The 27,447-nt window shown below is 35.3% G+C and overlaps 1 protein-coding gene across 1 annotated transcript; it reads left to right on the top strand.

Annotated features, from left to right (window-relative positions):
• Positions 1–2,474: 2,474 nt before the first annotated feature.
• YIPF7 (Yip1 domain family member 7) lies at positions 2,475–27,043 on the top strand. Its single transcript, XM_039221039.1, has 5 exons — positions 2,475–2,591; positions 11,963–12,127; positions 19,525–19,690; positions 24,047–24,228; positions 26,742–27,043. Exons 1-5 carry the CDS (start codon positions 2,476–2,478, stop codon positions 26,902–26,904), a joined length of 792 nt encoding a protein of 263 aa, XP_039076970.1. The 5' UTR covers position 2,475; the 3' UTR covers positions 26,905–27,043.
• Positions 27,044–27,447: the final 404 nt, after the last annotated feature.

The raw sequence follows: 27,447 nt of genomic DNA, 5'->3' as shown, positions 1-27,447 counted from the left end.
ATATGACCCACAGATATAGAGTGAAACAACTCAAGTAGCTTCTCAGAATGGAAATGAGTCTGATGCTTTTGGGTGGTCAGGATTGGCACAAAAATGGGACAGAGCATGCCCTATAAATAAGCACTACTGGATCACATTTGTATATGTGGGATCTGCTGGAGAAGTAAGAAAGAGGGAAAAAGTCAGATTATAGGTAGCTTCCTAAATGTTGTTTATATAAATTGGTTCAGATGTGGGTAAAATTGACAACACCCCATTTTCAGATTGTTGCTAAGATTGCTAGTTAAGGTATGTACCATATATTGATTTTTACTGCATATTATTAGGAAATCATGACTAGGTTAAATATATTATAGGCTATGAAGCAGAAGGAGTATTAAAGCCTCTTGTTTGTCTCAAATTAATTATCTTAAGTCAGAGTTTAATGGGACATGCACACAGGAAAGCTGAATCTACGTTTTCACTTTATCAAATTGTATAGCCCTATACCATTGACTGTGTTTGTAAACTTTAACAAGTTCTATAAGATACTGGATACTTTGTTTGGCCTTTGGCAGGCTTTTTTTTTTTTTTTTTTTTTTTTGGCTGTAGCATCTGCTCAGAGTGTCAGAGTACAAATTTAGAAACTTATATATAGAGAGCCAGGAAGTCATTATTTCAGGAACTGATTTGTTACAAATTTCTCGAGTAAAACCACATTGCTTGGAAGACCTCTCGACATATAAAATACAAAGGTATGTGTCTAATCCTTCTGAGAAACTTGGCATTTAAGCAGAACATGAAGCTGAGTTACGTAAGGACTCTAATACCAATAACCATGTTACATAAAGTATTGCATATTATGAAATCTTAGTGTATCCTCCTGTGAAATTACTCTCTATGCTTTATAATAACGTGTGTTCATGGACTGAGAAAGTTATGCTATTAAATTTTAAAGGCTTTAGATATAAGTTGTTAAAAGATTTAATATTCTTGAGTCTTGATTTTGGTTTACATAATTCATAGCTACTTTTATACACATTACTAATGAAAATTTTTGATATATTAAGTCAGATGTATGAACTGCTACATCTAATTTTAGAAAAGCTTTCTGTATATCTATCAAACTGAAAGAATTTGATATATTTGACAATCACTTCAATATTTGTGATTAATGAAGCTCTTAGAGCTAAGGCTGTTTTTACAATTTCATTCAAAACTTATTAATAACAGTAGTCTATAAATTACTATATTGTGTGAATTGCTCTCATGATATTTAAATTCACTTCTTTGAAATAAAATGTTTTTTCAGAGAAAAATAAAGATTAAAATGTTGAGTTGAATAACCATATCTGTCTACTTGAAAAAAATCTTCATTCTGTAATTTTCATCCAAAGAGCCACTATTACCTTGCTATTACTTTCTTCCCCACCTTTTTCTCCTTTCAAGTCTTTCTATCTCCCTCTGGTATTTCTAGCCATTAGGCCTAAATTAAGATCACACACTCTTCTTCGCTCCCTAAGTGAGTAGAAATCATGTAGAGAGTGTGTATAGAAAGACTGATTCCTCCCGTAGCAGAACTGAGCCTTTCTCCCTCTCACTCAGTCAGCCTTGTAGCTGCAGGAAAGGCAAGAGAAAAAGAAAAATGTTCCAGATACATTTAAGGAATTGGAAAGTAGAAACTGGTTTGTAGGATTTGGGTTTTGTTTGCTTGTGTGTTTGTTTGTTTGGTGCCAGGGTGGGGGTGGGGGGGCTGTTAGGAAAGCTGTTAACACACTTCAAAACTCTAGGGAAAATGAAATTCAGAATTATCAGCCATTTGCTTTCTGGCTTTGCAACATGTATCCATGCATTTAGAGTGAGGGACTAACATTGTTTAAGGGAAAACCTTCTAGATGTATACCATTTTTTTTAGCATTCAACGGTCAGATTTATTATTTTTTTAGTATAGTTTATTGTCAAGTTGATTTCCATATAAATACCCAGTGTTTATCCCAACAAATGCCCTCCTTCATGCCCATCACTCATTTTCCCCTCTTCCCCACTCCCCATCAACCCTCAGTTTGTTCTCAATATTGAAGAGTCTCTTATGGTTTGCCTCCCTCCCTCTCCTTAACTTTTATTCCCCCTTCCACTCCCCTATAGTCCTCTGTTAATAGATGTATACCATTTTAAAACTTTTCTCTTTTAAACTGCTAAAATAAATAATTTGATGTCAAATGCTAGTTCTTTGACATCAAAATCAATTTGGTCAAAATCACAGTCCTAGTGAGCGAAAACCTCGGAAAAGTTCATTGAAGATTCACATTTTGTAAAAGACTTTCTAAATACATTTCCACACCCTTTTCCAATACTTAATTTAGCCCATCCAAAGAATACATTACTCTCTAATAGGAATCCAGCCATAATAACATCATCAGTTAATCCTTGTAACTATCTCAAAAGAAATTTCATTGACTCAGAATTCCCAGTAAAAAAACATTCCTATTTTTCAGGATGTCAAACTTGGGACAATTTGACTCCGATTTTTACCAATCTAATTATACTATTGATAATCAGGACCAGAGTTCTGAAGATTCTAATGCCTATGGAAATATTTATGCATCTAGAGGGTAAGTATGCTTTCATTTTAAGAAGACATAATATTTTAACAATGGAGGGCTTCCTTAGGGAAAGCCAAAGCTCTTTCCAGCATATCTTGGTAAAATACCCAAGAAGAAATGTCAGGAAAGGTCAAGGAAATTAATTCACTTCACCACAGGTCCATTTATAGGTGGGTGGCTTGTCTCCTGTTTTCAAAATATCACTTGACAGGGAGCCTGAAGACAGGCCCTGGACAGAACAGAAAACATTCTCATTTTACATGATATTTTCTGGGACACTGATCAAGAAATAGATTTTATTTAATTAATAAACATTTATCGAGTGCCTTTTTGTATCTTAGGAATTAAGAAGGATACTATGAACACAAAGATAAAAAAAGAAGTCCATAATCTTTTCCCTCATAAAATTTAGGAATTTATGTTGTAGAGAGGGTAATTATATATACAATTATAATACAGTGTGAAAGCTCTTAACTGGAATTAAAATAAACATATTTTAGATTGTTAATTATTTGAGTTGATAATTTAACTTGAGTTGAAAATAAAAAAAGACTAAGAATTTAGTATTTACCCTTCACTAACTTAAATAGGACAAAGGCATTTAGGGGAAGAATAATTTGGTTCAAGTTCTGGCTCTAGCCTTTGTTCTTTGTGGTATTGGGAAACACTTGAACTTCCCTGAGTGTCATTAACTAAATAAGGGCATTAATAATACCTACTTCATGGAATTACCATGAAGAACAGTTGTGATAATCTATAGGAAATTGTGTTGTATTATAAAACCATAAAATAAATATTAGGGTTTTTTTTTTCTGTAACTATAGCTAGTCACATCAACGGACACTTTATTGTCTAAAGTCATTTAAACTTAACGGTATATGTTTATAGAGTTGCTTCTTAGGATGTTCTTTTGTAAGTCTAGATTAGTGAATTATAAGAAGGGTCAGGCCTTTCAGCTTTCAAGATAACTAACGGTTAGTGAACTCTTACTGCGTGCTAGGTACTATTGTGAGTTGTACATAAGTTAGCTCATTGGATCCTCAGACAGTCCTGAGATGAGTGCTGGTATATTTCCCCACTTTACTTATTTTTCCCCGGTTTTACTTATGAGAAAACAGGGACCCAGAGAAATTCAGGAACTTTTCCAAGTTACACAGCTAGTAAGAAATAGAGTTTGGATTTTAGTCCAAGGTTATTGATTAGACCCATAACTAAGGTGAGCATATAATTTATTATAAAATCAAGACATTTTAAGGGTAAAATCCATGCCATAAATAATAATGATGATACAATAGGATTCAAACTGGACTATCTTAGGTAAACTGGGATATGTGGTCACTATTTCATTCCAACAAGTTTAGGCCAAATATAATCACATAAGAAATATTTTTAGTTTATTAATTCTTGAGTGTATTTTTCTAAAAGCAGATAAGTACCTTGAAAGATCCAGATGAAGGAGGAAAATACAGAATAAATACAACAGGCAATGGTAACTCTTCTATTCCAACTATGCCCAGGACAGCTTGGAAATTGTTTCCCCTGGCTGGTCACTCCTGATGACATAGACAGATAGGTGCTGTTTTCTAGCTACTTCCTGCCGAACCACTACTCCAAGGCAATAGGGAAAGGTATTAGTATAAAATGTTTTTGAAACTGTAAAAGTTTAATATCTGGAGTTTTATCTCATTCACATCCCTATTCTATGTTATCCAGCTTCAGTCAGGTTACCATAAGCATTCCTTAATATGAAAAGCAATCTATACCACTCCCTCCGTCCCTCTCTCTGAACATTATCAGGCAAATTAAGATATTTTTTAAAATATTTATTAGAAAAATAGGACAAAAGAATAGAGTTGTAGAGAATTGGCTCTATCATTGCAGAATCTACAGAAAAAGAACTTGATTTTCTTTCATTTACGATTTACACTTTGGAAGGCCAAGAAAAAGTATTTGGTGTCAGAAAGTGTTAATTAGGTAGAGGGAGTCACTTGAACATTAATTAAGGTGTTACAGGATGATAACTCAAAATACATAATCCAAAATGAGAGCTATCTAACAGGATTTTTCTGCTCTGTTCTCCTATTTTAGGAAAAGAAACTAGTCACCTTCTGTTTATTTTCTCCCTTCTCTTCTCCAGTTGGAATAAAACACCAGGGTAGTATCTATAGTCTACATTTTCAGACTAAACTGAAAAGCCCAATAAGAGTGATATAAAACTTTCTCCTTATGCAGGGACTCCTGGACCACAGCTTTCTTCCTGCCAACACCACCCAATTTTCTTTCTCATTTGATTACACATATCAACATTGCCCAGAAATCAAGATGACAAAGAGATGGAAATTAACATAACCAAATGAGAAACCTCAAGATTATATTATATTAGGTTGATGGCCTGGCCAGCTTCAGTTGCTTAGCATTTAAATCCAAGTCCTGATTTTGCTACAGTAACATTTAAATTCCAATCCGCACTGCAAGTCTCAGGAATTAGAAAAGGGCATATTAGCTATGGTAGTTTTATGAGGTACATAAAACATGGAGTCAAGTCAGTGACTTACTAGTGTACATCAAACTCCAGAGATTTGATCTTTTATTCATACAGTGAATAGTTCAATTAAAATACACCCCAAATCACAGTAAAGATGCTGACCATTCTGGCAAAAGACACAGGATCCAGGGGATAGTTATAATCAGTTAGTCTCCTCTCTGTCTCTGTTCACCCCTGCCCCCATTAATGGGAGCTTGCTCACTGGAATACTCATCTGAAAGCTGGTTGACTATGCTTATTAAGACAATAAAGATATTTATATTTAAAACAAATTTTCTTATTTTATAATAAACAAGAAGGAGTTTTCTCATTAAAAAAAAAAAAAACTATTTACACAGGGGTGCCCACGTGGCTCATTCAGTTAAGCGTCCAACTTAGGTTAACTCACGGTTTGTGAGTTTGAGCCCTGCGTCTGGCTCTGAGCTGTCAGCTCAGAGCCTGGAGCCTGGTTTGGATTCTGTGTCCCCCTTTCTCTCTGTCCCTTTCACACTTGTTTCCTCTCTCTCTCTCTCTCTCTCTCTCTCTCCCCCTCAAAAATAAATAAACACTAAACATTTTTTAAAACTATTTAGTCATTCAGGTAGGCATTATTTCCAGTCATCTATATCCATCTATCTAGGCTATATTTTCCAGCTATATTTTCCCACTATATTATATTTCTATTTTTTAAAATAGAAAATCTATTCAAATTATTTAGAGCAAGAAATAGATACTTATGCAGAAAAGGTGACAACAACTAGAAAACTCCCTATGAATGTTTTCGTAGGGCTTTAACAGACTGAACCCCAGCTTTTCTGAATCCCCAGACCTCATCTTCCTCTAGAGTGTCTAGCATAGTTAGTGGCACTGCCAATGGCACAAAGTCACTGGCACCCACTGGCTCAGCCAGAACCTGGGAATGTTGTATAAGTTTGCCCCTCTGCCACCATCCCCCAAACCATACTGCCATCCAACTGATCCTGTATATTTTGTACTGACCGAGATTATTTATTTATTTGTTTGTTTGTTTATTAAGGTTTGTTTATTTATTTATTTTGCAAGAGACAGAGACAGTGCAAGTGGGGGAGGGCCAGAGAGAGAGAATCCCAAGCAGGCTCCGGACTGCCAGTGCAGAGCCCAGTGTGGGGCTCAAGCCCACAAAGCCATGAGATCATAACCTGAACTGAAATCAAGAGTTGGATACTCAACCTACTGAGCCACCCAGGTACCCCTGTTCTTACCTAGAATATTTAGAATGCTTCACTTTACTGGCTCAACGGGAGACTTACATAGATAAATTGATTCTGGGAGTACAGATCAAATGTTTTTAACCAGCAGGGTATTTTCATTATAGATCTTTCCTACTATTGTCTCAGGCTGTTTCATGTGATAGTATTGCAAATCCTGAAACCTTCATAGTCACAGTTTTTTGGAGGCATGCTGTGTCATTTGGGTCTAGGAAATATACCTATACTTGAACATTAGTTAAATGTGCAGTTAGACTTTCAATGAATTGTACATATCTGGTGATACATTTTTTTCCACCTAATTTACAATCTAACCCTCCATATGGCAGTAGGAGTCAGCTCATCATCTACATGCCTTCTGGATAAGACTGACAGAGGAAAGCTGCTCAGGAGACTGTCGTGATGGTAGTCCATACCTACAGTTTTGGAACAATGAAACTTTTAGTAAAATTTGTAGCTAGTGACTATGTAATAGGACACAGAAAACATATTACTGCAATCACAAAAATTTATTACTGAGTCTTTTTTTAATGCTTATTTATATTTGAGAAAGAGAGAAACAGAGTGCGAGCAGGGGAGGAGCAGAGAGAAAGGGAGACATGGAATCTGAAGTAGCTCCAGACTCTGAGCTGTCAGCACAGAACCTGATGCAGATTTTGATCTTACGAACCATGAGACCATGTCCTGAGCAGAAATTGGACATTCAACTGACTGAGCAACCAAGTGCCCCTTACTGAGTCTTACCGCTGATCTTCTGTTTTTGTCTTGGAAGGTGAATGTTAAGTCCTGTTGCCTCAGAGGTAAAATATTTTCCCTAGCTGCAGACTGTGCCTTAACACAATATTATCCGTCTGGAGACTAATTGGAACTTCATAAACCCAGATGTAGATGGTGAAAAAAGGAAATACAAAAGAAGTGGTGAAGATACAGAGGGTTTTAAAATAAACCAGGGGTGTGGCCACTGCTTTATTGCTTAGAGACAGAAGGCCTGACATGCATGTAGTGGAGACTCTCCTGGTAGGAAAACACAAGACTGGTAGGGTGTTGTCAAAGTCAGTTTGGGTGTTTCAAGAAAACCAAAATGGTAACAAGCTAAAAATGATCAGCACAAAAAGCCTCCTGGCCTCCAATTAATGTTGTTTTCTTTGAGGAAGAGGCAACTATTTACAAATAGAGAAGAGGCTATTCCAGGATGTGTGGAAGGCATATAGAATGCTGTAGTGTAAGCCTCAGGAAGAAAACTGCATACAAATACTTAGCTAATGCTTATTGATCATTTTTTGTGTGCCCAACACCATTCTAAGTGCTTTACTTATTTCAGCTAATTTAATTCACAATAACCTTATGAGTTCGATTATTATTTTATTATAGAGCACATATTTTATGACTTGGGTATATTGGTAGAACAACCTTGATCCTTGTTAAACTTTGATACTAATTGTATTTTTTTAATTGGTTCTTATTGGTTCATACTTTTTGATGATATGCAATGTTATATTAGTTTGAGGTATATAAGGTAGTGATTAGATAATTCTATATATTAAACTATGCTCATTAGGATAAATGTAGTTACCACCTGTTACCATGTGTTACTACAAGCTTATTGACTATATTCCACATGCATTACTTGTCATCTCTGTGACTTATTAATTTTATAACTGGAAGTTTATAGGTTTTAATCCTCATCACCTATTTTCCCTATCCCCCACCTCCTCCCCTTGGGTAACCACTACTTTGTACCATGAGTTCTATTATTATCCTCATTTTACAGATGAGAAAACTGAGGCACAAATGTGATGTAATTTGCTTAAGATAAAGAAACTGGGATTTGAACACATGATTTAACTCCAGAGGCATGTTTTCTAACCCCTTGGTTTGGGATAAATTCTATCATTGGACTATTTCCTCAAGAGAAATGCAATCCCACACAGTCAGGAAGCAAAAGAAGAGTCCTATGACTGAGAATGTTGCCAGTTTTTCTAAAGGAATCTTTTGCAGTCATCTGACAGTTAAGCTTTTATTGAAGTATGTATTTTTACAGGAAGAGGAGATATCTGCTAACAAATTTAATGTTTAAACTCTACCAGCTGGAGTCCAGTGGTTTTTTTTTTTTTTGGTCTAATTTAGTTGACATTTGTTTCATCTGGAATAATGTGCTGAGTTAGAAATCATCAAATTTCAATATGCATCTTCTCATAGAGCTAATTAAGATGCTGTGTAATCAAGGAGAAGAGGAATATTTTGTTGATACACTCTGCACAACTCCCATTGCTATATGGAATATAGATAGGATAGAACCTTACCATCTTATGTGTTGGGTACACTAATTTAACTCATGAAATTGCCTTTAATAGGTTAATAATTCAGGGCTATGGGCTTAATAAAGCAATTAGGAAAATGTCCAGTCCATTCTCCCTGAATGACTTTCATGAAAGAATAGTGTAGGCTTAAAAGGTGTCACTGAAAATATAAGAGAACTATGTTAGCATAGCCATCAGAGTTAGCACCATCTAGTATAAAAGGATAATGCTAGAAAATGTGGGATTAAGTAAACATTCAAGATATATGGTTAAGAGTACACTTATCATGATGAGCACTGAGTAATGTATAGAGTTGTCGAGTCACTATAGGATATACTATATGGTTATATGAAATTAATATAACACTGTGTTAACTATGGAATTAAAATAAATAAGTTAGTAAAATAAAACAGAATGTGTGGTTAAATAAAATTATGGTCCACTCCAATTTACAGGAAAAAAAAGTCCTAAAACATGAGAATTGGGTTATTTACAGAGTTTGTTGGGTAGAACTGTGGACTAATAATGCACCCATATTAATATTGCTTAGATTTTATTGAGATGTAGTGTTAAATGTCAGAGTCAACATGCACAAAGTTCAAAAAAGAGAGAATTTTAATTCACATAGTGATAGGAGGTGACCACGGTAATTTTTGTTAGATAAAATATTTTGAGGTTTCCTTTGTAGGACAAATTTTGAAATTATACTTTCTTAAATAAGTGGCGGGAAAATTTTACTATTATGCCAAGGACAAAAGAGACCAAGTTCCTGATGAAGAAATTTTCTGGATGAAGGAGCAGAGAGGGAGGAAAGAAAAAGAGGATGGGATTTAGCTGGTAATGGGCTTCTTCTTCTTCTTCTTCTTCCTCTTCTTTTTTTTTTTTTTTTTTTGGGGGGGGTGGCAAAATGTTTTTCTCTTCGCAGGGATTGGGTCAAGGTAGCCAGTCACCTATGCTAAATTCCCCCATTCACAGAGATTGCTTTCCAGGGAGTAATTGTAAAAGTTATCTTTTCTCAAGCCTGGTTAATCACACCTGGGTATGGGTTTCAGTTTGCAGTGAAATAGCCTTGGTTAGATGCTGGTCCATTAGGTCACTTTATTTTACCCTTTTATTCTACATTAAAAAACATATGGATCATGGGGGGCTTTTATCAACAAGCATGCCCTTCAGATTATTATAATTCATTGCTACCAGTACTTTTTTTAAAAAAAGTAAGTTTATTAATTTTGAGAGAGCACATACATGAGCAGGGGAGGGGCAGAGAGAGAGGAAGAGAGAATCCCAAGCAGGCACCATGTGGACACAGCTCCGATCTCACAAACTGTGAGATCATGACCTACACCAAAATCAGAGTTGATGCTTAACCCACTGAGCCAGTTAGGCACCCCTTTGCCAGTCATTTTGATAGTGGGGCTATTTTGCTGAGAAAAGAAAAAAAAAGATTCAGAAGATGCCTCATGGGCAAGTGAACAATAACAGTAATCAATATATGCTGTTGGGGATTCAAGAAGTATTGCACCAGGTCCTGGCCATAAGGAGCTTACAGCTGAGTTAGCAAATGATTAAATACACATATCTCTATTTTGATAGCTTTTTTTTTTTTTTTTTCAAGGGAAGGTTATTTTCTCTGTCAGGCTTACTTGTATAAGGAAAGTTGAATATGTTATTCTTAGATTTCATATTAAGATTAATGTTGGAAGGAAAGTACTAAAAGCCATTCTGTAAATATTTTAACATGAAGAGATCAAGGAGCTCCAAAGTTCAGAATCCTGCACTGTATTTTTAGCTTAACTTAAGGGGCTTTGATGAAAGAAACTTAAGCATGTTAATAAGGAAAACTCGTTATGTGTTTCCCCTTTACTTCAGGTAAAAACAGTTTTAAAGATCAAATAACCTCATATACTCTCCTTTTTTCCTTCCTTCTTTTTTCTAGCTCTAGTAAGAAGTTATGTATTAAGAGTGTTGTTGGCCATGTGTAGCAACATGGATGGACCTTGAGGGTGTTATGCTGAGCGAAATAAGTCAGGCAGAGAAGGACAAATATCCTATGTTTGCACATATAGGAGGATTAGGAGGAACTTGACAGAGGAACAAGGGGGAGAAGAAGGGGGGAAATGGTGGGGGAAAGGGAGAGAGGCAAACCATGAGAGACTCTTGAATGCTGACAAAAACTGAGGACTGATGGATGTGGGGGGGAGGGGGATGGGCATGGAGGAGGGCACTTGTGGGGATGAGCACTGGGTGTTATGTGGAAACTAATTTGACAATAAACTATTTGTAAAAAAAATTAAAAAATTTAAAAAAAAATTTAAAAAAAAGAGCGTTGTTTTCCAGGGTGCCTGGTGGCTCAGTCGGTTGAGCGTCTGACTTCAGCTCAGGTCATGATCTCATGGTCTGTGGGTTCAAGCCCTGCATCAGGCTCTGTGCTTACAGCTCAGAGCCAGGAACCTGTTTCAGATTCTGTGTCTCCCTCTCTCTCTGACCCTCCCCAGCTCGTGCTCTCTCTCTGTCTCAAAAATAAATAAACATTAAAAAAAGAGTGTTGTTTTCCAACTTTCTCATACAAATCATGAAGTAATAAATAAAACCACGGTCAAGGAAGTATTGAAACATCATGTTTCAACAAAACTAAATTGCAAATTTTGAAAGAAGGACATTAACCCAGCCATAGAATCCTTTTAGTTAGTTACTCAAAGATAATTCAGTTGGCAGTAATTGTCCAAGAATGACCAGCACTAGAAAGTCAGTTTATGTATTTGTTTTTTCTTATAAATTGACTATACTATTAAAATTGTTATTTTTTCTTTTGCTTCCACAGATTTGTAGGGAATGTCATGTTTGGTTATTGCCCCTGAACAAAGTGAAAAAGTAACATTATATCAATGGGGAGAGATGCTGGGACAATTTCAGTTAGGAGTCCAATGCCTGCAGTGCTACTGTGTGACACTGGATAAGTCCTTCAGTCTCCATGAACCTCTATTTCCTTATATATAAAATGGGATTATAGCTACAATTATTACCTTAAAGAGTATTAAGTATGTGAGAATATGTGAGCAGAAAGTGTCCAGCACATTGTACATAATCAACAACTGTTAGTTGGTATGGATCCTTCTTCTAGAACCTTCTCATGACCAGTTACTTCATTTCTTTTTATTATAGTTAAATTTTAAGCAAGTTATTTCCTTCATTGGTAAGTATTCGTAAAAATTAGGAGAACTCATAGAAAGAAAATTGTAGTTTCCTTCCGTGATTTTTCATGACATCCTTCTCTGAGATATTTATAAATCAGTATTTTTCTTTCTCTAGACAGCAAGCCAGTGAGCAGCCCCAGCCTGCCTTTGTCCCACAAGAGATGCCCATGTCATCAGGTTACGAGGGACAATTTTTCCAGCCAGCATCCAACCCAGATTATTATTCACAATCTTCTTACATTGACAGTTTTGATGAAGAGCCTCCTTTGCTAGAAGATAAGTTAAGGGAATGTTGTTAATATGTGTACGGCTAGAAGAATAATAGCAATAATCAGCACGTAATGTGCACTGTCAGCATGCTGCATACAGTGTTTTATGTTTGATTATTCCATGTTTAAACAAGAGTCTGCCAAACCAAGGTGCTTAAACCGCTGAAAGCTTGTCCGTTGGGGGGGGGGGGGGGAGGAAGTAGATCTGTACTATTGCCATGCTATTACTGCTGTTTTTAAATGTTTCTTCAGAGTGTTAGAGTGCAGACTCCCGTACTGTGTGTAGACAATAGTGAACATGTCTTTTAGCAGAGTGGTTATAGCAAAGTAATGACCTTTCCACCCCAGTTGACTTGTATCATCTCCTATGATGCCTAGGAGCCAAGGGGATGATTTCTGAATGTTCTTTTATTGTCAGGGATACAAGCCAGTTTTTCTTCTTCCCTGGCTCATATGAGCCCCCTCAGCTCAGCTAAGTATGGCTAAGTGGAGAGGAATATGATTCCGGTAAATACCACTGTTGGTGGCAGAAAACCAGTGGACCCTTGCAGTTGAAGATCTCAGGAATTTCAAGGAAGGTTCCAGCCATTGATTATTATTATTTTTTAATTCAGCCACACTACATCTGCTGCTTTTGCTCTTGGAAAAATCAACATGATGCTAGAAGCATAGACACTAGAAAATTAAAACTCAAGTAGATTTAAATTTAAGAGCCAAGGAGAAATATTAACAGGTTAACTATTATGCCCTAACCCCTTTATATGTAGTCAAGTGAAAAGGGATAGATTAAAATTCCCAATATTTTACAACAAAAGGTAAGTGTCTGTCTCATATAAACACAGCCAATCACTTGGTAGTAAAGCATTCTTTCTTTGCCTTCAAAATTTAAAAAGGTGAAAGATTTAAACCACTTAGAAAGGCACAGGGGTGCCTGGGTGGCTCAGTCAATTGGGCATCCGACTTTGGCTGAGGTCATGGTCTCACAGTTTGTGGGTTTGGGCTCTGCGTCCAGTCCTGTGCTGACAGCTCAGAGCCTGGAGCCTGCTTTGGATACTGTGTCTCCCTCTCTCTCTGCCCCTTCCGTGCTCACACTATGTCTCTGTCTTTCTCTCAAAAATAAACATTAAAATAAGTTTAAAAGAAAAGCACAGAAAATTATGTAGTAGACTTGTTGGCTCTTTAGAAGCCAGTTAGATTTGGGAATCAGTAATGTTTACGCAATTCATTCTAGTTTGCCTCTGTAATAATAATCAACACCTGCAAGTTATAAGCTATCCTCATTAAACATTTTAATTGATTCAATAAACATTACTACCTTAAAAAATGATCATTTGTATTATTAGAAAAGTTATCTATATTTAATATAGAAATTTTAAAAATACAGAAATGTATGAATAAAATTATGAGAGCCACCTAAAATTTTGTCTGTATGACATGACTACCATTAATGATTTGACGCATTTTCTTCCAGCCTTTATTCAATTTTTCTGAGTGTGTGTTTATAAATGCATATATATAAATATTTTATATATGCATATATAAATTTAAGTATATATGCTCAAAAATGAAATGCTATATTTTGAATATGTATTTATGAATACTCAAAAATGAAAGATCATACAATGGCTACAAAGTTTTGTATTTTTTTTCTTAATGTTTATTTATTTTTGAGAGAGAGTGAGAGAGACAGAGTGTGAACCAAGGAGAGGCAGACAAAGAGGGAGACATGGAATCTGAAGCAGGCTCCAGATTCTAAACTGTCAGCACAGAGCCCAACACAGGGCGTGAACTCACGAACCACAAGATCATGACTTGAGCCAAAGTTGGACGCTTAGCTGACTGAGCCACCCAGGCACCCAATAAAGTTTTGTACTTTTTAAAGTTACCTTTTGTCAAAAGCATTTCTATGCATACCTTCTTTAAAGTCATTGAATATTACTTGAAAATATGATATAGATTGGCTTCATGATATTTTGTCATATAAGAGTACTATAATTTAAACTCACTTAAAGTTTGCTTCTTATAGTAAGTAAGGCTTTGGTGAACACCATAGTTAACAACTTTGGCCTCTACAGAGTTGTCCTTGGGATAGATCCATAACAGTGGAATTACTGAGTCAAAAGATATTTACATTGTCAAACTGATCTAGAAAAAGGATGACCTACTACACCATCATCATAGTCATGAGATGTCTTAGTTAATTTAATGGGCAAAACAGTACTCTGTAGTTAATTGTTGATTACTAAAATAGTTAGACATTTTTTTCATGTCTATTGACTGTTCTTCCTGTTTTTCTTATTCTTTGTCAGATTTTTTATTGGAATCTTAATATTTTCCTTTCCTTGTTTATTTATAGGGATATTTGTATGTTTTTAAAATTATTTTTATTTTTTATTATTGTTAATCTTTTAAATATATTTTTTTTAATGTTTTATTTATTTCTAGGAGACAGAGAGAGAGACAGCGTGAGCAGGGGAGGGTCAGAGAGAGAGGGAGCCACAGACTCTGAAACAGGCTCCAGGCTCTGAGCTGGCAGTCAGCACAGAGCCCGACGTGGGGCTCGAACCCACGAACTGCGAGATCATGACCTAAGCGAAAGTCAGACGCCTAACCTACTAAGCCACCCAGGCGCCCCTAAATATTTATTTTTGAGAGACAGAGACAGAGCATGAGTGGGGGAGGGGCAGAGAGATGCAGGGACACAAAATCCAAAGCTGAGCTGTCAGCACAGAGCCTGATGCAGGGCTCAAACTCATGGGCTCCAAGATCATGACCTGAGCTAAAGTCAGACACTTAACTGACTGAGAGACCCAGACACCCCTAGGGATGTTTGTATGTTAAGGATATTTAATGATTGCCTGGAATATGTGTTGCAAACATTCTTTTTTCTAGATGGTGTTGGCCATCTAATTTGCTAATAGGAAATTAAAGTATATTAGAATTTTAATATTTATGTTTTCAAGTCCACAGTATTTTTCTTGGTAAATTTTCTTTCTGATTGTATTTTTGTTTAGAATGTATTTCTCCAGCTCTAGGTACTATTTATATCCTCTTGTATATTGTTAAAGTTTTTAATCATCTTTTTGTTTTCCACTTAAAGTTTTTATTCAATAAAAATTATTTATGTTAGTATGTAAAGTAGGATTCGACCTTATTTTTATCTTTAATGATTAACCAATTTTTCCTGTAACATTTATTGAAAATAATCTTCTCTTTTCTACTTGTCTAAATGTATCTGTTGCGGTATTCTAAACTCTAATGCATCCTTCCTTAATGTCTTCTCAAATTAAAATAGGAAATGCACTAGATTTCCCCTCCTGCCTTACGCAGCTTAGAGAAAATTCTTCAGTTTTTTTTTTTTCTTTTTGTGATTATCCCCACCAAATTGCTAGTGTATTTTAAGAGATTGCACCTAATATAATTCTGAATTTTGAATCTATGAGATTTCTAGACTCTGATTCAATATGTTCCTCAGGCTGGGTGACTGAGATCCTTTAGCCTCATCTGTCTCAAAGATATGAAAAAGCCATAGGCAGGGTTTCTAGGATAAGGTAATAAATGGTATTTGCTGGTTTTTATGGAGCATACACCAAACAGCCTATAACATTATGAAGCTATAATAATTAACATCCTTGCACAAAAATGTTATCTGAAAATGTGCTTGTTTATTCCTTAAATACTTTGTTATCTAAAAGACTCATTTGGTGGTTTTATGTAAGAATGATAACTTTTGCAATTTGATAATGTACAATCAATATGTTAACAAATGCGTCTTGAAGAATAATAGTCAATTCAAGTCTGTCAAACCAGAAGAATTACTGTGATATTCAGTACTTATGTATGTAGCGCAGCCTGATGTTTATACTTGAAAGGCCAGTGCCACAATTTGCACGTAAAAACAAGGATATTAATTCATTTTTACAGCATATGTATCATATACTTTGCTACCACTAGATGACAGCAAAACAATAAATTTTACATTCAAATTTCACAATAGTTTTATCTTTTATCTTTACAACAAAGTATTTTATTAGGATATCTACAATTAATAAATACTTACAATCTCATTTGCATACCTTGCAATAAATTTGGAAACAAAATATTATGGAGATATATTTTAGTAGAAAACTCATAAACTCTTTTTTGGAATGACAGTATGTAGCAGGTCTTATGTTCATTCACTGGTTAATGACTTGATGTTGAAACATGTGCAGAAGTTAATTATGCCATCAAATAAATGTCTAAAATCAGTAGTAATGTCTCATAAAACATTTTTCATCTGAGTTTCATCAGTATTAATTGCTATGCTTTTTGAGGAAAAAAGGTATTTTGAATTAAAGGCCACTTTGTTGTGGTAAATACTGAAAACATACTGCTAGCATAAATGTCAAATTGAAATTGAAAATAAAGTTTGAAAACAACATAAAGCTTAGGTGGAATTAATTTCAACCATAATATTTCTTAAATTTTAAAATCTGCTAACTTAAAAAATCACATTAGATATTCTAATCTCATTAGAATGTCACATTAGACATTTTATAACCTCTAAGCTCATCTTCTCCAAAGTGTGTGTTCATTAAGAAATATATAAATAACAGTATGATAATAAGAATGGAAGTTGAAATGTACATGATTTACTCACCATTAACCAGTCAAATTCTTTTTCAAACTAGGGATGGAAACTGTCAGCCTGAATGTAAAATGAGTGAAAAAATATCTTTCTATCCCAGTGTAGACCAATGTCTGGCCAATCTTTTGAAAATGTCTAAGTCCCTGTTAGAGCAAGACCCCTCTTATGTCTTGGCAGTCATTAATAGTCCATCTGGTATTCTATGTATAGAATGTCAGATATGCAAGATGTTAGGTGTTATGTGCTACTGTAAAAGAAGTTGAACTATGCCCTATATCTGACTGAAGACAGTTACTAAATCCTAGGAAGGTAAGTTGAATGCCATGTACAGATGATTTGGGGGAAAATCCTTCACATGGGAGAATTGGGCTCAATTTAAAAAAAAATACAGCCATTATGAAATGATGCACATTGAGACCCATAGCTATATTATTAAAAGTAAGGGTTTTTTTTGTTTTTTTGTTTTTTGTTTTTGGTTTTTGGTTTTATTCGTTTTGTGTGTGGTGTGGTGGGTGGGCAGGCACGTGCACTTGCCTTTATACCAGTCTCTTCCTATTTTTCCCACCCTCAGCCCCTAGCAACCACTTTTCTACCCAGTTTCTATGTGTTTGCCTTTTTTGTCATTCATTTAAAAATCCACATTTAAGTGATTCTGTGCAGTATATGTCTGTCATCATGCCCTCAAGATTCGTCCATGTTGTTGCAAATAGCAGGGCTTCCTTTCTCGTGAGTGAATACTCCATTATATGTATGTACCATGTATGATCATATGTATGATAGATCTATCCATTCATTCATTGACTGAAACTTAGATTGTGTCTATATCTTGGGTATCATGAAAAATACTGCACTGATCATAAGAACTTAGATATCTCTTTGATATCCTGTTTCCATTGCCTTGGGATATGTATCCAAAAATGGGATTGCTGGGTCAAATAGCAGTTCTATTTTTTTTTTCTTTTTTTAAACTGGCCAGGTTCAGTGCTCAGGTCAGCCTCTGGCTGCCATACATTGCTGCCCTGGGGACAGATCCACTGGGCTCCTTGCTGTAGCCACCCCCGCCAGGAGCCCGTGCCCTCCAGCTGTAGGGAGATCTGTGGCCAGCCTGGTCTGGTGAGCAGCCACAGTGGGAGCAGTGGAAATACCAGAGCCCTATTTTTTTTTTTTTTTTTTTGAGGAACCTCCATACTGTTTTCTATAGTGGCTGCGTGAATTTACATTCCCACCAACAATGCACAAGGGTTCCCTTTTTTCCACATCCTCACAAACACTTATTATTTCTAATCTTTTTTGATAATAGCATTCTGACAGGTGTTAGGTGATATCTTATTGTGGCCTTAATTCAAATTTCACTGATGATTAGTGATATTGAGCTGATATTCATGTACCTGTTGGCCATTTGCATGCATGTCCTCTTAGGAAAAATGTCTATTCAGGTCCTCTGCCTAGTTTTTATTTGGATTGCTTTTTTAAGGAAGAAAGCATGGGTTCTTGAGTCAGATTCTTCAGTGCTGAAACATAGACTTCTGTTACTAGTTCTGTGACTTTGGAAAAATTACTATTTCAAAACCTCAGCTACCTGATGCACAAAACAGGAATAAAGTAATAGTACTAGCTTCATTACATGTCTGGAAGACCAAAGCATACAAATCTTGTACAGCTCACAGCAAAATTCAGTGCAAGCATTCAATAGAAAACATTTAAGTCTTTTTAGTTGAAATGCATGTTCTTTACAGTAGTTTGTCTCTAGTTTTTCTGGATCTCTACCTTACTCTTATTCAAATTTAAAATGATAGAAGGAGGGTAGCCAGCTTGATCGTTGGTTCTTAAATAGTAAAGTCATGTTCTTCTCCTTTTTGAATGTTTTTTTCTACTCAAGTTACATCTTAAAGTATATAGATGTGGTGAGAAAATAAACTAATGGGACGTCAATATTTATTTCTGTATTCAGTGGATGTCAGATGCCTGGGTGGATTTGTTTTGTTTTTCAAATAAAAATGATATAAGAGGAGCAGAATCTAGCAGACAGGTCTGTGAGGTGGCAGTCAGAATTATTTAAAAACAAGGTATTCAGGAAAAATACTTATTTCTAAATTAGTTTGGACTCATGGACACGGAGTCCCACAGATTTTGGATATTTTATTCTATCACCACCACTCATAAAAGGGAAAGGATAACTTGTCTCAAGAATTTAATCTTTGAGTACATAGACTCAACCACAATAGCACTGACCTTATTAAAATATGGGTGCTAAAAGGAGCCATTCTTGCTTTCTCCTCTGTGGGGTTTTAGGCAGTGAGTACAGAACTACTCTTCCCATCAGGCAGGGTGGAAGTAAAATCACAGATCTGGGCTAAATATCTTCAGTTTAGGTAATACTGCTAATGGAAAAATTATATCATGTTTGATATAAGCATGATATGATTTCAGAAGTATTATCAAGGGAAAATAGGGAAAGAGGAAATATGTAAATTGGCAATAGAATAGGACCTTCAGTCTGTTATCTACCATATTATTTTTTTTACTGTAGAACATCTGTTTCCCAATTTTCAGACTTTAAGCTTATATTTAGTGTGGAAGGCAGGGAAATTTTTCTTTCATGTAATTATTTATCTAAAATATTTCTTTTAGCTCATTGGGAACAGAAAAAATCTGTTTTTTTAATTTTTGTTTTTGAATTACTCTATATCACATAGAACTTTAGACTTTGAAGACACAAAGATCAGCTTAAAGTGCTAAGTAAAAACAATATTATTCACATTTATAAAATATTTACAGTACCTTTTTTATTTTTGCAGAACTTGGAATTAATTTTAACCACATATGGCAAAAATCCTTGACTGTGTTAAACCCCCTGAAGCCAGCAGATGGCAGCATTATGAATGAAACGGACCTCACTGGGCCCATCCTGTTTTGTGTCACTCTGGGAGCCACCTTACTTCTGGTAATAGACAGCAGCAAGCACCAGTTTTTAATGTGTGCCCTTCCAAATGTCATTTTTTAAGGACTCTTTGTTAATACAGAAGAAAGTGTGTTACTTTTTAAAGTGTAAATCTTAATTCATCACTACATTTGTTTGTTTTTGTTTTTTGGTGAGGGAGATGTAGTTAATTGAATCATGGAGACAGAGTAAAACTACCCTCAAGTATGACTACAGATAAAATACACATCTAAGCAGAATATCAAAACTCAAATCACTAAGCAAGTTTTCAACAAAGCAGGAGATCCTTTATGTCTTTCTTGTTATCAAGATTGTCAATCTGAAAAAGTCGAAAGAACACATGGATTTGGGAAATATAGTCCCAAATTTTATTTCTTGTTTTCTGTGACATTTCTATCGTGACACCACAAAGATCCCTTCTTTTTGCTCATCATTTTCTTTGCTGAGGTGTATCTCTAGAATATTTCAAATACTCTGTAAGGTATGAGATGAGTCTCCTTGTTTCTGGTTAGGTTGTTATGAATGTATTAATTTGCAATCATAACCAATAATTTGCTTATTCAATCTGTATATTTCTTAATTATTTGTTTTCTGCTTTTTATGAAGACATTTTTCCCCTGAATTTACCATTTGTCTGTTATATAGGCCTCTTTCATTCTTTAAATCTAGGAGAGATGATATTGATTCATGAGAGAAGTAAAGAAAAATATATTTCCACCTAAGATAAGTTTAGAAGCCATTCTAGCTCATAATTTAGAAAAATGTTTCATTTTTTAAAAAAAGGAAAAAAAGAGAAAATGAGAAAAGGCCTCTGATTTTAAACAAAGGAGATAATGACCATACATTAAAAACAGGATGTAAAAGATGATCAGGCCAGTCTGAAAAGTATAGTTTCATTAAGGAACAAAGAAATAAACTTGGCAGGAGAAAGAATACAGGAAATTAAAGATTCTAGGAAAAGCCTTTAAAATAACTATTTAGTCCACTTTTCCCTCTTAAAGCTATACACTTTCTGTAATTGGTTTCCTCAATGTAGCTACAATTCTCAAAATTAGATGTAAAATGTATTTGCAACTAAGTAAATTTTCACTTTGTATTTACTAATTGACTTTATGCCAATCAAAATACTGATAGAAATCTAGTTTCTGCATAATGATGTGGTTAATAGTCACATCATATTTATCCAATAGAATAGTATTACTGATAGCATCTTATTTCTTCCTTTGAACTATAGCAACTGCAAGTACTCAAGTACTCTAGAAATCAAACATTGTATCAGCTAGAGTTTTAATTTAGTCTCCAACTTCCCTTCTGTCTTTGTCACAGTAATTTGATAATCTTAGCTACGCTAGGGAAGACCGCATCAATTAATCAAATAGTCAGAAACAATCCATTTAATATATTAACTCATATTTTCTTTTTCAAGTGATTTATAAGTATAAAGGCTGTTTGCTTTCCTGTAGAAAATATTACCATTACCATCCCTCAAAGGAAAGCGTTATTCCTATTAAGATCTTTTTGGGGGTACATAATGTTAGTTATAATTATTTAAATATCCTTTCTTTTTTTTGTTTTGTTTTGTTTTAAGTACAAAGCAATATAGCCAAAAGAACTCAACTGGAAGTGAGAAAATTGTATCTACCCTTAACATAGCCTCTAGGTATGATCTTGAAACTTCTGTTCCCTTTTTCTAGGCCTTCCTTTCTTCATTTTGAAGACAAAAAAAAAAAAAGGTTTTTAAGAGATTTCTTAAGATTCCATTCAGTTCTAAAATTTGTGGGGAATATGTGAAAATGCATATTTTCTGAAACTTTTTAGGCAGAAGTTATCAGTTTAATTTTACTATTAGATGCGGTTACTTCAGAGCTGGTTCTGATACATAGAGCCATAAGAACCAAAAACAGTATAGATCATCCAAGTTTATATTAATGAAGTCAGATTTCACTCAGACTCCATTTGCTAGCTAACCCTGCCCTGGATATATAGGGTTAAAAGGTAAAGGAGAATTTTGTGGGCTGGTACATGCATTACACTAGAGAAAGCAGAACTAAATCCAAAACAATATTCCATTTGTTCATTCATGGTCACATACTTATCACTTTTATAATGTATGTGGACATAAAGCATGACACAGTATCTTTTGTGGCCCTTCTTCATGTTGAAGGAGGCAAACCAAAAAAGGCAGCTTCAAATAGTTAACATAAACTTAATTTTACTTATTCTTACTCTCAAAACTATTTTCACTCCCAAAACAAGGAAGATGAGTGGCTCATCTATGGCTCCATTTAATTTTTCTGGTAGATCTAAGAGTATGATCTGGAAAAGGAACATGCATGACCAATGTAAAAGCATAATCAGAAGAATAGTATTTCAAATCAAGATAGTAGTGAGAGTGGGACAAAAAGGACCAGAAAAGTTTTAAGATTAAAAAAAGGGGGAACATTTATTTTCCATTTCAGTTACAAGCCCTTTTTAAAGTTTGAAATAAATTTTAAAAATGGCAGTGGCCCCTGCCAAATGTAATTACCACTTAAATTGGGATAAACTAACAAGAAAAGAGATGAAGAGAGAAGTCAGTAATTGATATCGAAAGGGGCAATTTTACTATCAGATTAGTTATATCCACCCTCTATTTATCCTCCCCCCCCCATTTATAAAAATGCTTGGGGTCAGGAAGGTATACCTCTGTGTTCTTTGCATGTGGGGAAGTTTGCTTTCACCATTACAAGTTTCCCTACCTCAGAATTATCTCCTCCAATCAAATTATCAAGTAGAATCTTTCTCTAATACATGAAAGTGATTTGAAATTGTCACTGTTTTCCAAGTGAAGCAAAGTCACCCAATAAAACAATGCATAACTGATGGGGTTTTTTTAACATGTCTACTAGCATTATCAGCATCATTTCACAAAAAAGCCATGAGAATACAAAAGTTACTCAATAAGAACTTATTATGGCTAATGCAGGAGAGAATTCCGCAAGCACAGCCCAGGGACTTTTTGTGAAAGGACTTACTTTGTAGTGACCAATCCCCTCAACTGTGCAGAGGAAGAAGAACTCAAAACTGCTAGACAATTTGGAACATTAAAATGGTCAAAGCATTCTCCATTAATTAATTGCAAAGTAAATACTTCTTTACCCTGTAAATACCTTTTTACCATAAAGACATAAAGACTTTATTGATAACAGCCATGGAGAAGAAAACTAACAGTTAAAAAACTCACTCTCTGAATTTACCAGATCCTTCATTGTTTTGCATAATTCTCATGAACACCAGAGTCAACCTATTCAATATTTGTCTAGAATTTCTAATCAGCTTAATGTAAATATAAAAACTAAATGCGTTCTTTCCTGGGGCTTTGGCATCCTCAGGTAGCAAACATTAAAATATCCCCTGTTGAATCAGTAGGAGACTGTGACTTTCCCTGGGTGACTCTAATGGGAATATTTCTGCCTCACAGTCCCTAGTGTCTTCTGGGCGATGACTGTTTTTATGAGTCCTCAGAAAAATCAGTGTTGTATCCTCAGCGCTACTGACTTCCTTTAATGGTACTTAATTTATGATTCATTATCAGTTGGTTTATACAAACCAGTTTTTCATAACATATGTTCAGTTAAACTAGTAATAGGCCTTATGAAAACAAAGGATTCTGTGGTCAAATAAGTTTGGGATATGCTAGGTTAAATAAGGGTAAACAAGTCCCATTATTTTAAGACATGTTAGAGCTCCTATAAATGTCCAGGATCTAGTTTTAGAGCTAGACTTCCTAGGTTGAAAGCCAACTTCCATCACTTAACATTATTTTACTTTGGGCAAGTTACTTAGCTTTTGTGCACCTTAGTTTCCTCATGTGTAAAATGAGTATAATAATGGCACCTAATAAGGTTGTTGTGAGAATTAAATAAGCTAATATACATTATATGCTTAGAATAAGTCCTAACATAGTAAATCCTATAGATATTGGCTAACACTAATAATTTGCCTGGTAAAATCTTCAAGACTAAGTTGGAATTTTTTTCATTAATTTATTCATTCATTAATTATGCAACAAATGGAGAAAAATATATTCTTACTTATGTCTTGTATTTCTATTAGGTAATCAATGATTTAAAAAAAAAAAACTAGAAAATTTTCTTCTCTGTGGCTTGCTTGTGCCATCCCAAGTATAGTTGGGGATGTTTGTTTTCAGGACCTGAATTCATATGATAGCCAGTTTTTTTTTCCAGCATGCCCAGTCTCCTGATGACATGGAACAGTGTTGAGCTGATTGATTCTAAAAGGCTCTCCACTTTGTTGATATTCCAATTTCCTCTTGGTGTTTCTTGTGTGGTTCTAATAGTTTTCTTACCATTCTTTCAGGCAGGAAAAGTTCAGTTTGGTTATGTGTATGGCATGAGTGCCATAGGCTGCCTAGGGATTTACACCTTACTGAACTTGATGAGTTCTTCAGGGGTGTCTTACGGCTGCGTGGCAAGCGTACTGGGTTACTGCCTGCTCCCCATGGTCATCCTGTCCAGCTGCGCCATCTTCTTTTCACTTCAGTAAGTGCCTGTGTGTGCCGACTGCCCCCACATGCACAATCATCTGTGAAGCTTGCCACACCCGTGGAGTAGTTAACCTCTTTCAGGTCTGGTAGTGGCATGGGGGAAACTCTTAACAGCTACACACAGATTCAGGGAAAGTAGGTCAGTTTGGACTCAGGTACTGTTCTTATTTGGATGATTTAAATAATAAATACAATCAGGTTATCTTTGAAACTGGCACTTTGTAAGTTGTGTCATTCTTCAATATGAACTATTGTCCGGAGTAACAGAACAACTGCAGGAAATTCACTTGTTTGGTTTTGGAAGAGTGAGTGCCTGGTGAACACTGACAAATTGCTTCAGTTCCCAGGCACTGTGCCTTCTAGGCGGGAAGCAACTGTTCTTTCTCAGCTGGGCTCCTTGCAGGGAAAAATTCCAGGAACCCTGATGAGGATATTTATGCTAGAGAACTTTATAGCATTTATATTCAGCCAATAGATTTTTTTCTCTTTTTACTTCCTGGGCAGATAGTATTTGCAATTCAAAACTGTTAATGAGGATCCAGTAGGTGTGTTTCTGTTGAGCACTTTCCCAGGGCATAGCACATCACTGAGCTGGTTGGGGAGAGAAAGTAATTACATAGTCCTTTGTCCCCTACATGCCCTGAACCCAATAAACATTTGACATTAGTGCTCATTTTTCCACATTCAAAGGAGGCACAATTTGCATTTTTTTCTTGGATGATGCACATTTTAGGTTATTAACACTATATTGGATGGTATATTATTTGAAGAATTCACCAATGCCAAAGGTAGGCATTTCAATTTCGCTTAGATATCTCATATAGTTCTTTTCACAATATTACTGAGAATGACTTAGTTGGGAATGCATCTTTGTTTTAATATGGTCTTATTTTTAATTTTTGTCAATGTTTAGTTTTGAGAGAGAGAGAGGGAGAGAGAGAGAGGGAGAGAGAGTGCAAGTGGGGTAGGGGCAGAGAGAGAGAGGGAGACACAGAATCTGAATGAGGCTCTAGGCTCTGAGCTGTCAGCACAGAGCCCAATGCAGAACCCAAACTCACAAACCATGAGATTATGACCTGAGCCGAAGTCAGATGCTCAACAAACTGAGTCACCCAGGTGCCTCAATATAGTCTCATTAAAAAATATTAATGCTTATTTACTTTTGACAGAAACAGAGTGTGAGTGGGGGAGTGGCAGAGAGGGAGACACAGAATCCAAAGCAGGTCCCAGGGCTTGAACCCATGAACTGTGAGATCATGACCTGAGCCGAAGTTGGACACTTAACCAACTGAGCCGCCCAGGGGAGCATTCTTGAGAATAACTTAGAGCAAACACTTAGTTTATCAGCAAGTACTCAACATTAAAGAAAGAGGAATATTACAGAAAACGGACACCTTGAATGTGTAAATACAATGTGAGTTACAGATATACTTACTGAGTCTTATCCATGGAAAAATTCCACTTTTTGTATATCATGTTCTTTAGCAAGCTTTCCCATTTATTAAGTTGTTTGGTATAGACATTTGACAAGTTAATACAGTGTTTAGTTCTACAACTTCCATTTTGTTAAGTTTTTTTTTTTTTTTCAAAAAATGCTATAATGATTTACCATTTAAAAATTTTAAGTTTAAAGCATTATTTCCAGCAAAGTTGAGGTTTGGGGCATCTCATATGACTTCATATTATTAGAGGAAAGAAAATAAAAATGGAAACATTTGAATTTTGAGAAACATCAGAAGTCTGGACCTTTAATCATTAGATTTTCAGTCTGAAATTATAAAGGATGATTTAGAAATCTTTTAAATTATGTTAGAGTAAACTATCTGACCTCAAAGACTATTACACTGAATTTTCGCTTTCTAGCATATTACTATATCATTCGAATCAATCCTATGTAATTTTACACTTTTGTTCATAAAAACCTGTATATTAGATCAACCTATAAATTATTCCTAATAGACATTATTTAAACCAAGGAATATAATATTCATTAGAGTACATTTTAAATACTTTTGTTTTTATTTGTAAGGCATTATAAGCTACATTGTAATTTTTCAATTGTTTATCTTTGGTTCAGTTTTGAAAAGTAAATATTTTTGTCATTCTTACAAATAATAAACAAAATTCTCAACTTAAGATTATACCAAGATTGAGTGAGACAGTGTGATGTCAGTGAGCTGATGGTGAAAGGAGCGATGGTGCCAGTAGGAATTAGGAGATCTTGACCTAAAGTCCATTTTACTATGCAGTTTTCCTCATGTCACTTCACTGATCTAAAGCTGGGGACTACATATCTCTGGATCTTTCCTAGCTCTTATAGCTTATTTTCTAAATAATGCATTCTGTTTTGCACATAAGGAAAGAAATTCATACAGTTCCTCAGCCTCATTCTACAAATGGAGATAGTAGTTACAAATATTGTACCATGGACATTTCAGAAGCAGCTCTGATTCAATAATCTCTTTTTCTCTTGGCATAAGATGATCATCTCTTTTGTCTTTGCTGTAGGGGAAGCTTTGGAACTGTGTTGGCTCTGGTCATCATTGGCTGGTGTAGTCTCTCAGCTTCCAAAATCTTCATTTCAGCCTTGAACATGGAAGGACAACAGCTGCTCATTGCCTACCCTTGTGCTTTACTTTATGGACTTTTTGCTCTCCTCACAGTTTTCTGAGGAGTATTTGAGATGGTGGTTCAAGATTCTGTTTGTTTCCTGTTCACGTTATCCTGGAAATGTATTAGCATTCAAATTTGGTGATGTGGTTGGTTTCTGCTTTATGGCTATTGAGAGAATAATAAGCAAAGAGACAAAACAGCACTTAAGGATGGTGTTCTAATAATTTGTTTGGTTTGAATGATGTTTTTGCTTTTCGTTTTGATACATTAAAACATTTTAAAATACTTTAAAATGAAAGGGGATATAGTTGTTATTATGGATGGACCCTGCCTTTCTCAACAGATCTATTTTTAAGAAATTTTATGTACATAAAATCATTTAACGACTGCGTAAAGTAAATCAATGGTGAGCCTTTTGAGAAACATTCATGACAATTCAAGCTGTGTTCCTGTGGTGAAGATCACATTGTCCAGTACCTTTGGAGAACTGCAGGAGAGGGTTATATAGGGTTTTATTTACCTGAGAACTCAAAGAAGCTCCTGTTTTTCAATTCATTTACTGTAGCAACTGTTTTTTGGTCCCATTTGAACAATGCACTAA

Source organism: Hyaena hyaena, unplaced genomic scaffold (assembly GCF_003009895.1).
Source record: "Hyaena hyaena isolate Hyena2069 unplaced genomic scaffold, ASM300989v1 scaffold_933, whole genome shotgun sequence".
Lineage (NCBI taxonomy): Eukaryota > Metazoa > Chordata > Mammalia > Carnivora > Hyaenidae > Hyaena > Hyaena hyaena.
The sequence above is the reverse complement of the archived record's forward strand: the minus strand, read 5'-3'. Positions and strand labels throughout refer to the sequence as shown.

Excerpts from the sequence above, each read along its gene's own strand:
- YIPF7 (XM_039221039.1), top strand. The coding sequence starts at position 2,476 with ATGTCAAACTTGGGACAATTTGACTCCGATTTTTACCAATCTAATTAT. Across the intron at positions 2,592-11,962 it reads AATATTTATGCATCTAGAGG|ACAGCAAGCCAGTGAGCAGC; the intron begins GTAAGTATGCTT and ends TTCTTTCTCTAG. Across the intron at positions 24,229-26,741 it reads GCCATCTTCTTTTCACTTCA|GGGAAGCTTTGGAACTGTGT; the intron begins GTAAGTGCCTGT and ends TCTTTGCTGTAG.